This window comes from Parasteatoda tepidariorum, chromosome 12 (genome assembly GCF_982258835.1).
Source record: "Parasteatoda tepidariorum strain Cologne lab strain chromosome 12, Ptep-v5.0, whole genome shotgun sequence".
In the NCBI taxonomy this organism is placed as follows: domain Eukaryota; kingdom Metazoa; phylum Arthropoda; class Arachnida; order Araneae; family Theridiidae; genus Parasteatoda; species Parasteatoda tepidariorum.
Genome location: NC_141766.1, coordinates 19,693,508 through 19,706,181, shown reverse-complemented (window position 1 = coordinate 19,706,181; position 12,674 = coordinate 19,693,508). Strand labels below are relative to the sequence as shown.

At 28.1% G+C, this 12,674-nt stretch overlaps 1 protein-coding gene across 4 annotated transcripts in view; it reads left to right on the top strand.

Moving 5' to 3' along the window:
• The window catches only part of LOC107442297 (peripheral plasma membrane protein CASK), a 164,023-nt gene that overhangs the window by 123,904 nt on the left and 27,445 nt on the right, over positions 1–12,674 (top strand). For 3 of the 4 annotated variants that reach the window (XM_087156098.1, XM_071188090.2, XM_071188091.2), the window contains one exon: positions 8,023–8,211. In XM_087156098.1, the coding sequence (XP_087012224.1) occupies positions 8,023–8,211 (189 nt within the window). Of the gene's footprint in view, positions 1–4,738; positions 5,107–8,022; positions 8,212–12,674 lie in introns of those variants that run through there. The other variant, XM_087156099.1, reaches the window with a different exon arrangement.

The window sequence follows — 12,674 nt, the reverse complement described above, 5'->3', positions numbered from 1 at the left end:
GTTGTTCGGATATCTCTAAATTTATATTTTAAACTTATTTTTTGGAATTATAACAATTTGACGTCATTTTTTGTCTTTTAAATGATTAATTTTGATTTAAGGACACAATAAAGTTTTAAATGATAAGTTTTACAAACATATTTTTATAGTGAAATCTACGGGAATCGTACAATATCGTACACACAATTTCGATTTTCGCCAATATTGACAATGTCGGTCGATGTAAACTAAAGCTGTTACAATATCCCTGTGCTACTTGGGTAGTTTTCTTGTTATGTTTTTTTATGATGTGCTCCTCTTCTCTTTTCGTGTTTTTGTTTTAAATTTTTTGAATAAATTAAAAGTTGTAATATGTAGAAAAAAATTGAAACAAAGCAGAAGTATTTTTCTTAGGGGGGGGGGGTGGAGATTTCTATTTCAATTTGAAAAATAGCTATTAAATTAGAAAAAAAAGTAGTTTCTTTTTATGAAATTCTCAATTCTGTTTTACTTTATTGTAGCGAATGTCAAATTTTCAGAAGGGGAGGCTAAAGTTATCGATTTGGAAAATAGCTTTAAAGTCGAAAATAAGAGTTAAATATAAATTTTACTCGACATTATTCCTGCGAATGTCTGAAATTCAGAAGGGGTGAAGTATATTCTTCACCCCATAAAATTTTCTTTTTGGAAAATAGCTTCAAAGTTTTTTTTTTTTAAAAAAAAAAAAAAAAAAAAAAAAACAATTTTACTGGACTTTATTATTTTAAATGTCTAAATTTCAGAATATACAAATTTTTTTTTAGCCCCCCTTACTTTATATCAGAAGAAAATAAAGTTTTCTATCCCCTTACTATAATTTAAGAGGAAAATGAAGTTTTTTATTTGGAAAATATCGTCGAAGTTATGAAACAAAACAATTTTTTTCTTCTAAAATTTCCAACTTGATTTTATTCTATTAATGTCTAAATTTCAGAAGATGAGAAGCAAATTTTTCTCCCCCTCACTTTTATTTCAGAAGAAAATATAGCTTTCTATTTGGAAAATAAATTCAAGGATGACATTTTTTTTAGTTACCAATTTTTACTATTTTTGAGCACTTTGAAATTTCAGAAGGGGCGAAACACTATGTTCGCCTCCTCATTACTATTTCGGAAGAAAATTGAGTAAAAATTGGAAATAAAATACTTTTTCTACTTTTACTTTACTTTTCCAAAAGTCAAAAAACATATTAATCGCCCATAACAAAATAACTTGATGTATATCTTTAAAGCTGAGAAAGAATAATTTTTTTCCCCTCTAAAATTACCTATTTTACTAGACTTCGTCTTGGCGAATAACTAAATATCAGAAGAGGCAAGGCACATAAATGTTATAAGAATATAAAGTTTTCTATTTCAAAAATAGCTTCAAAATTGAAAAAAAATATTTTTTTTTAAATTACTGATTTTACTTGACTTTATTTTTGTGAGTGTCTAAATTTCAGGAGGGGCAAACAATGCGTTTAGAGGGGCCCTCTGCCTCCCCCTGGTTGGCACGCCACTGGGTCTGACGCAATCAACTACTACATGCAGCTGTGGCCTTTCCCCTTCTCTGCAAAACGTGTTTGTTCTTTTAAGAAAGGGAAATAATTTGCGAAAAGGTGTTTTACCGTTTTTTACCCTTTCTTTTATGTTATAGTAGGTACGCAATTACAAAAAAGAAAATTTTCATCAACTCTATCTTAACACAATTTCTTTCCTACATATATCTATAATAAGAGTGCTTTATTTCGAAAAAAAAAAACAAAACATGATGTGGTCTCTTCATATGGGGCCCCCTTGACCATCGGGGCTCCGGGGAAGTGCCCCGGTTTCCCCGGCGTAGTTACGGCCCTGCATAAAAGTAATCTTATACATAATTATCCATTTAAATTATGCTGCATATAATTTATTTGGAATTTCATGTTTTGAAAATATCAATAATTTAAGTATATAAAGATATTAATTTTTGAAATTTGTCATTAATGATTTTACTCAAAAAATTTTCCGGATTTTTGAGTTGGGCTCACAATTACCCCTGAAGGAAAGAAGACAGTGCCCAATGGATGGTATTTTCTACTCTGGGGTGTACTGCCAACTCTTTACTACCTATACTTCCGGGTTACTTTTTCCGGTGTATTTTGAAGTCATTTGACTCACAACGTGATCATTATGTTTTGAAACTTAGTATTTCTTGTATGGATGGTTGACTGAATGTAAACAATAACAAGCTTCCTATAACTGGAAGAAATTTTTAAAACTTCCAGTATATCCCTCCGCTTATGTTATGCTTACGAGGCGTTGTGTGAACAGGCTTAATATTCTAGTAAAATTTTATTATTGTGATTTGTATTTAAATTTATGCGTTATTTTATTATCGTAAGTGTTTTCTGTAATTTTTAAATTCTAACAGTTCGTTAGCTGAAAACAAATTTAACAAAATTTATATCACAGCATAAAAAGAGTGTATAGCCATGTTTTGAGTGTTATCCCTTATTTGGCAATATTTGTGTAAAATGGCGCTGTTGGTTACTTTTTTGGTATGCTCATAGAAAGCTTGCAGAGTCTTGCGAATTTATTTGTTGTTTGTTTCATTGGAAGTTGGTTAAAAGAACACATTATGTTGAAAGCACTGCAAGTATAATAATATTGGACGGTGCGTTTTTTCAAGTTTAGGGGTAAAAATCAGTCGGAAGTAGTAACCCTGAAGTCTTACGATGGATTTTAACCCCTAGCACCATCTGCACATAGCTTTACACGGTCAACCATCCATTTTTACGTTTTGGTATGACAGATCATCAAATGACGATTCTTTTAATCATTCTTTTTTTAAACAATAATAAATCTGGTGACTAATACATGTATACAAGAAATACTACTCAAGAGTCTCGAAACACAATGATCACGCTGAGAGCCAAATGGCTTCAAAATACACCAGAAACATACTCCCCATGGGCAGTAAAGAGCTTGCAACGCGCCCTCGTGTAGAAAACTGTATACTCGATAACTGGGAGTAGAGCAGGTCGAGAGCTCGAGATTGTTGTTTACATACACAGTCCCTGGCCAAATTATTAGACGCATCATAAGATTCTATGTGAAATCTTAATTATCATATGATACTACACCGTTTTATTGTTTTTTCGCGACTGAAACTGGTTTGCACTTGTTTACAATCATGTATCAATTGGTTAACATTGTCATGCAATACCTTAAAAATAAATGCAAATAGGTAGTACATAAAGAATCTCCTGAATAAAAATCCATTACATGTATGTTTAAACATAAAGATATTGCATATAAACTCATGCAAAACATATATGTAATTATTAAAAAACTACAGTGCGTCGAATAATTTGGTCTAATTATTATAATATACCAATATAATATCTGATATTATAAATATTCTATATTTATATAATATATTGTGTAATTTATCCAGTTGTCGAATTTATATTGTATATCGTTTAATTTAACCAATTGATACACGAACGTAAACTAGTGCAAACCGCTTTCAGTCGCGTAAAAACAGTAAAATAGTATAGTATCACCTGATAATTAAGATTTTGCTTAGAATCTTATAGTGTGTCTAATAATTTGGCCAGGGACTGTATCTCATAGATACAGTTATATACAAAGCAAAACAATGTGAATAAACCACAAATAAAGGTATTGAAATGGTTACCAGCCATTACTTAATGAAAAAAAAATTTTTTTTTTCAAAAATCGAGTTACATGAAAGAGTATAGCATTTTTAAGATATGATATGTAGCACTCAGAAAATAATGAGAAACAAACTTTATTTTCAGTAGTGAGAACTTATAAAAGTAGACCAATCTGTTACTTGTAGTCCAATCTAGCAACACTGCCAGAATAGTTTTGGCCCGTGACTGCCTTCCTTGTATTAGTATTAACCGGGTCCGAAATGTCTGAACCTTGCAAAATGGCAATCAAGAGTTCGAATTTGCAATTTTAACTTCATAACTTGGATTATTTAAAAATTAAAATAAAGTGGAAAAAAAAAGAAAAGAAATTGTTTGCCTGTAAATTATTTCTCTCTCCCTCTCTCATTTAACGGTATTTTTTTCTTTCTCTTCTGTTACACTTTTTTTTTTTTAATTTTTTTATTTTATTTAATATTCTGTTCGCTGTGATATTTAATCTCACAGATTTGCAGGGTTAATCTAGGTTGCCAGGACAGTTCCTAAAATCAATTATGAATTTAGTTTCGTTTCTTGCTTCTAGATTTCTTTGAAAACGCATATATTTTGAGAGTGTGTAATAATTTAATTAAATATTTTATTTGGTGGTTGTTTATACTTGTAGAAATTTTTTTAGCTGTTATTTTAACAACTAATCCATCGTATTAATTAATTATAATTAATAAATCAATAATTTTTTTGTTATTAATAAATTGATCATGATTTTCAATTTATAATGTTTATTGCTTCTAGAGTTCTTTGAAAACGCATTTGTTTTGAGAATATATTTATCTAGCTATTTTTAGAATATTCCTATTGCTAGTTATTGAATTTTGCATTGTTATTTTTTTAAAAACATATATTAAAGGTATAAATAGATGCAACCCCCTTTATTAAAAAATAATTTGAAGCAGTTTTGTTTCTTTTCAACATCGAATTGATTAATTAAATTATATGTTTATTTTATTTTTCAATAAATAAGTTCTAGGACATACATTTTGGCCTTTTTCTAAATCACTTCAATAAAAAGTAATAGATGGCGCCACGAGTGCAAACTTTATCATTGTTTACATATGTTTTGGAATGTTTTTAACTTTTTTTTTACAGTTTGGTTTGATTGTGCTATTATTAAGAGATATTATCAATTAGTCTCGAGTAATATTTATTCTTTTTCCCGACTTTATGGTTCTTTAATTGTAAATGAAGGTCATTATTTGAAGTAATTGGATGCTTAAGATATTTTAAGTTCGTACAATTTTGTCGGCGTTACAGAGTGTCAAGTAAATCTGCATCATGTGTCAAAAAATATATTTGTCACTCTGAGATCAACAATCTTTTGTTTTGTTGAGATAAACATTTAGGTGCTTGGTTAATCACCCTGTACGATGTCTAAAACAAATGTTGTTGGGCATGTAAGTTAATTTTTGTTTTTCCTTTTCCGAGTTTGTTGTTAATAATTACTACAATTGTTAGTAATTTAAATTTTTTTCAGAATTCTGTGAGTAATAGAGGCAGTGCTATATTTTTAAAAACATGCGATAAATTAAATTTCTTGGGGTGCTTATTGTTATTTTGCGAATGGATCACAAAGTTATGTTTGCAGTTAAAATTTATAAACAAAAAAATTTTTTTTAAGCATATTTGAAGCATAATATTTATTTTTAAGCCGAATTATTTTAAATTTGAGATGCTTTTTATTTATTTTCGTGTTTATTAAAAATTGATTTTGAAATTTGAATTGTATATGAAGCTTTGAGTTCATTCACATAGGTGGAACGTTTGAATATTTTGTGCATACTTTTGCAACAATATTTCAATTCAACCTTCTAAATTAAAATAAACAAATAAACCCTATATGACTCTTTAGTAGTTATATATATATATATATATATATATTTTAATATCTTGAGTATGTCTTAACTATCTGGATGTTCTAAAGGGGACAATTTTTAAAATATTGAATAAAAATTTATTGAATATTTTGTTAAGTGCCAAATAAGTTTGCGGTATATTTTTTTAACTTTCAGAATGAATACTTTTAAATATTATGGACTTGTATTTTTTAAATCTTTTTTGTTAATTGGATATTCTTTTAAAATTAAATTTTTTGAAACTTTGAATTCCCAGCTCCTAAAGCACAAAGTAACAAACAAGAAAAACATATTATTAACTGGTAAGTTGTTACCTTCTGTCCATGGACAACTCACATGTGTCACTCTGCTGAGGTTATTAGTCAAACTCTTGTTTTGTTATGTTAAGATCTTTTGTTCATATTTTTTCTGGTAGTTGCACCAACAGGCAGAGCTGTCGTCTTTTATACCATACATATTAATTTATATTCATTCTATTTTCAAGTTAATTCTAATAGGTTTTATTTTTATTGTTAGGGCTGTTTGCATCCACCTTAACCCCTTATCGATCGGTTAATTTTCAAGAAAACGGTCATAAAAGTGTCTATTTTGCCGAATACACGTATTTGATTAGTGCTAGTATCTAATTTAAAATAAACTAACTATTTACAATTACCTTAAAAATATCCTGGTACTGCTATATGGTGTGTAAAATGAGAAATAAAATGTTTTCCGGGCAAAAGAAATGAATTAGTTTTATTCTTATTGGTGCATTCATTACTACTGAACACTCCAGCCCGTCAATATCACGGGAGCGAGAAATAGCGAGCGAAAACTCACCCCGTCATTTTCACGGGAGCGAGAAGGAAGCAAAAAATTTGCGGTGTTTTCCACTTTAACAGAAACTTGCCATCCCTGATTTATTTATTCTCATATTTAAATGTATTTTTGTGAGTGAGAAGTATTTTTTAAGTATTTTTTTGAAAACAAATTTATGAAATTACAAAATATTGAATTAAAAATTCACTTTAAAATAAAGGATTGTATGTGTATTTAATCTCATATTTTGAGGTGTTTTCCACTTTAACAGAAACTTGCCATCCCTGATTTATTTATTCTCATATTTAAATGTATTTTTGTGAGCGAGAAGTATTTTTTAAGTATTTTTTTGAAATTTTTTTTTTGAAAACAAATTTATAAAATTACAAAATATTGAATTAAAAATTCACTTTAAAATAAAGGATTGTATGTGTATTTAATCTAATATATTTAGAAAAAGATTTCATTGAAAATAAAATTCCATATATTAAACTGTTTATGAGCTACTTATTTACATTTCTAATATTCATCCCTTAATTCAAATTTGGAAATGACCTGGAAGCTATATTTTCAAAATTTTCAATGTTCTGGGTTAATTCCTCAAATTCTCCTGATTTTTTTCCTGTCTCTATCACTAGTGCTTAATACAATATTACAACACTATCTAAGAAATTGATTAATATGTAGGAGATGACCGTGTTTGTATAGATTATATTAAATTTTATAATTTCTAACCTGATATTTTGTTAAAAATTGAAATAAAATTAAAGTAGTGTTAATTTATTTTATCCATTTTTGTTATAGTCTGAAATGGACAAAATATGATTATACTGAGATGCTAAAAATATCCACATTGTGTAAAAAATTACTGCATTACTAATGGGAGGAAATACCATTTCAGACTTAAGGTGAAGTTTTGACATTATGTTTGCATAACTGAAACATCCATAAGTGAAATGTATGGTTATAATTCTCGAAGCATCAAACCGAATGCTGATATGCCAAATTTGTTTTTGTTTGTATTCATTGACTAAATTAGTCTGTTAAGTGTTATATTATTTCTGCCATAATAAAACTGACACCAAAGGGATAAATGCTAATCAATGTTGTTTATAAGCATCTGTCACAAAATTTGCACTTCAAATTTTCATATGAAATCTTTGTAATTTTCCTTTTTTTCATTTTCTTGTTGAAAATCTTTTTTAAAGTGATTAAGAAAGTTAAGAGAAGCACTAAAATTTAAGCGGACCAAGAGTTGAGTCTGCTTTGTCATTTTGATTCTTTGAAATTTTTTGTCAAAAGAAAAACTTCCATTCTGCTTAAATTTAAAATCAAATATCTATATATCAAGTAAAGCAGTTTTTCCTGTTCAAAAAAAAAAAAAAAATTATTTTTATATTTTCTATAGATTTATGATGATGTAGCATTATTTCTGTGATTTGTCACATCCTTTTTTTTTTTAATATGGTAATTAAAACACAGATTGACAGATTTGAATTAGCATATAATTCTAATCTTGATTATTTTAAAACTTTGAGGTATTTTTTTTCTTTGACTTACCAAGTTTACTACAGAACTTACTTTGTGTTCAATTTCTATTTTTTATCAATCATTTACGTTTGTCATAGTGTCCTTAAAGAATTATATTTTTCTCTTCAGTCTCTTTTGCAAGCACATGATGTACTTGCCCAAGAAGTGTATGGTGAAGATGCAATTCATGTCACACCTCCCCCTGTTACACCATATGCCAATGGCGTGCAAGGCATTGAAACCGAAATTGGTCCTGAAGCCAAAACAGTAACTCGAGTTCGTCTAGTACAATTTCAGAAAAATACAGATGAACCAATGGTAAGTAGTAAGTCTTACACATTTAAAATTAAAGAAAAAAAATTGCTTTTCTTCGTAATAAATGTGTAGATCATGATATATTAAGTACAAAATTCAGTAGGCTGAATGAAATTAATAGTTATGCAATTATGGTACTGCATAACTGTTAACTTTACAACCCTATACTTAAGAATAATCAATAACTGTATCTTTAAAATAATCTTTCCATGAAAAATACTGTTTCAAAGCTATGTTCTCATTTTTCTCATTTCCTTGAAATTTGACCCTCAAATAATGTATGTTTTTAGAAGAATTATTAGAGTTGGAGAATATATTTTTTAGTTTTTGAAATTATGATTCATAAGAAGTATTAAGTAATTTAAAACTATAATTAAATTTACCTTTTCCTCTAAAGCAAATAACATCAATAGTGTTAATTATTTAGGCATATCTTTCAACAAGATGTATGCCTTTTTGTGTAAAATGTGTTTGCTGATACATATAAATGTGTTTTAAACATAATTTTGGTTCTAATCCTTACCAATCAAATATTATCTTTAGACCACAGTTAAAATGAATATAATAAATTTAGACTAATATTAACATGCATTTATCTAGTATAACAAGCAATTCAGTACAAGAATTGTGGCCAACATTGCAGTGAATGGGTAATATTAAAACTTTATTTAGACTAGTCAAAAATTGATACTCAATTCCCCCCCCCCCCCGTTATATTTATAGCATATAATAATTTTATAAATGTTTATTTTTATAAGTAGATAAGTATTACAATAACTAGATATTGTCAAAAGCACAAAGCAAAAAATTGACTATCACTTTAAATAGAAAAACGAGACAATCAGAAAACTAATTCTGAATTAATTGTCTTTATTAGATTTGTCTCTCCCTCTTTATATAATTTAAGTGAATTTGGTTCCAAATCTGGCGCAATCCATTTTCAGAAGTTTTGTTGTGTAGACCAAAAACATCTTTCAACCAGGCAATAAAACTAAGTTTAGAGCTCCTCTCCTTATTTCATAATAGGGTAAAATCCTAGTATACGTTCCGTGCTTTTCATAATCGCGTTCCACCTGACTTATACAGGCATGAAAGTTTTCAGCTTTTACTCTGAATTCAGCTTTTTTTCAAAGCTTTTTAAGCTCCATACATTTATTAATTTCATAATGTTTGCGTTTATGTAGAATTCAGCTTTTTTTGCTAACTGGTACTTTCATCCCTGCTTATAAAAAATGTTGCACTTTGCCAAACTGTTACTATGTATTTATGATTGTCGCCAAGAATTTGTTTCAGCAAAAACATAAAAGGTCGTAATCTGAAAATGGGAAAAACTTGCAGGGCAGTGGCATATAACCTTAAAAAAAATCAGTGTGGTATAAACCAGGTTAATATATATCTGACAGCTGCACAGAAAGAGCAAAACCAAAATACTAATATGTAAACACAAAACTATTACTTTAAGAACACTAAAAAGACATATAAAAAAAGATAAAATATTCTATGTGATTTATATTAACGTGTTTTAAAAATCAAATATCGCATTTGAATTTCCACAATCTTGAAATCAAAAATTGTTCATTTTCACTCAATTTAAAAAATCAAACATCATGGTTCTTATTCATGTGATTTTAAGGGCAAACATGGTTTATATTTACACATATAAAAAAAATTAAATTTCGTAACATGCATATATTCACTCGATTTCAAGCCAATGATGAGCAAAAATAATAAGTTTTGTCTCTGGTTTACTCAATTCAAAACATACTTGTAACATAAATTTGGTGTTTATATAGATAAAATTTTTTATAATTTTCCCGAAGCTGCATTCTTTTTAATACTCAAGAATAATCCAAATCTGTGTTACAAATCTAGATCTATATTAACAATATTGTTAAAAAATGTTGGTGTTTTTCTTTCTTAAAATATATGATTTATAATTTTTATTTTTATTTAATTAAGCTTTAATATGTGAGCCTCAAAATTTCATAAATTAAGACAGTAAATAAGTTTATAAATTTTTCATTTATGAAAATTAGAATTTATAATTTTTTATATGCAAAATGCGACTGCAATCAATAAATATGCCTCTACGTGCACTTTTTTACTACAGTCGAACTCGTTTATAACGAGCACAAAGAGATCGTAACATGTACTCGTTAAATCCGAGTGCTCGTAATAAACGGGTCCTTAAGGCAGGCGTGCAACCAGAAGAGGGGGGGGGGAGGTCAAATTATTGAGTTTACATAAAATTTAATTAATACTTACTTACTTTAATTAATTTAATTAAATACTTAATTTAATGACAACTATCCCCCTCCCCCAACCAGCAAAAAATTTCTTGTTGCGCTACAGTCTTAAAGGAAAGGAGCAATAAACGGAAAGAAAAATAAAGGAAAAGATTCTTACCAAAACATTTATTTTTTTCATTAATCTACATATTTAAAATAGTAGTTTGTTAGCTTACTTTGAAGTTTCAGTTCGCGGTTTTTTTTTTATTTCACGCGCATTTCTTATCATTTTGAAAAAAAGATAGCAAGACAGAAAAATATTGCTCGCTAAAACCGGGTTTTGCTCGTTAAAAGCGACTTCTGATCCATAGACTTAACATTCATCCAACCAAATATTCTCGTTTCCCTCGGTAAATCCGAGCTCGTTATAAACGAGTTCGACTGTAGTAAGATTTCCTATATGTTTTCATCAGGGTTGAGATTTCTTCTTGACGAAATGTAAAATCTGGAAGAAACTGGGCAAGGAAAAATCTAAAAATGTCCATAACAATTGTTTAATGATGAATATAATTTTTTTTTAAAGTAGGGTAAACCAACCAGTGAAGAAACACTACCCAGTGAAGGAACATTTCATATATTTTGATTACAAATAAGAATTTGAAAGTTTTTCTTTAGATTAATTAGTAACAATAGCTTACTGCCAAACAATAAGAAGTCACCTAGCAATGTTTTGGATTACCTGGTCAAATAGACTTCTCTGGAAAAAATTTTGAATTTGTTATTATCTCTGCAACACCTTGTTTCTTTGAAAAAATTATAAGGTGAGTGTGTGTATTTATATGTTTGAAGGGGAATTAATTGCGTGTAATAGTTTTATTTTTCTCACTGTGAAAAAGAAAATTCAAAATACAGTTATTGAAGTTACGTTTTTTTTTTTTTAAGCATCATAGCATAATAAAGTACTGAGATAAGGGGGTGTTTATTCACTGGATCACCAAACGATGAAAAACCAGTGAAGGAACAAGTGTTCCTTTACTGGTTTCTTTTCTATGTTAATGAAAATAAAAGATAAAGTTTAATTTTCTTGTACCTTTAGTGATGTTCCGCATCAAAAGTCTGTTAAAAATACGAAAAACAACTTCTATCCAGTGAGGGAACAGGCATGTTCCTTTACTGGGTATAGATTTCCCAGTGAATGAATAGTGTGCGTTAATATGTTGACACTTCTAATTTTCAATTCATGATCACAAAAAAAAAGTTAACATTTTCCAAGTATTTATATGTTATACCTTCAAGAATAGGCTTGTTTTTAAATATTTACTTGGCTTATAAATTCATAAAGAGCATTGAAAAATAACCAAAATTAAGTGTTCCTTTACTGGGTGTTCATTCACTGGTAAGAGCTGTTCCTTCACTTGGTCTTCTTACTACTTGTTATTTGAACCTCCAAAACTTTAAAACAATATTATGTAAGTTCTCTACAATTTTTTTACATAATTTGCAATTAGTAGCAAATATGTTGACACTGTCATTTAACTAAAATTAGGAATTTTGAAATTAATATGATTTTTTAAAAGGCAAGCGAAGCTTAAGTGTTCCTTCACTGGTTAGTTTACCCTAATAACTATTTCCATATTATTTATTTTAGTTTTATACGGAATTTTAAAATCTGTATAACTATTATGTAATTCATTTTGAATTTGGAATTTTGTTATCCTTATCTTCCTTAATAAATTCGTTCACTTATATCTAGTTAATTATGCAAAAATATATTGTCTGTTTTTTGAATTTTTTAGCTATGTATTTTTTAGTAATTTTAGATATTTTATTTTTATTAAATTTTCTTTTTATAAATATTTGATGTTTTATGATGATGTTTGGTAAACTTTTATATTTGCAATTAAATAACAGAAATTAATTTTTCGCTTTAAAGTTACAGTATTAGAAAACTCCCAGCAGAATACTGTCAAGTAATCAACATGTGGGAAAGAAAACCTTTTCTTTAATGTTAATATTTGAAAACTTAAAGTTTTTTTTTTTTTTTTTTTTTTTAATACCTTATAAATAGAAATGCACTTTAAAATGCTCATGAATTTTCATGTTCTCCAAATCAGATGTTTAAAAATTTTCATAGTTGTTTACCACTTGATTTTTTAAAAAGTTTTATATGATATATGATAATTCTGGATTTTGAATCTTGATCAATTACTTATTTTAATCATACATTTAATTTGTAGT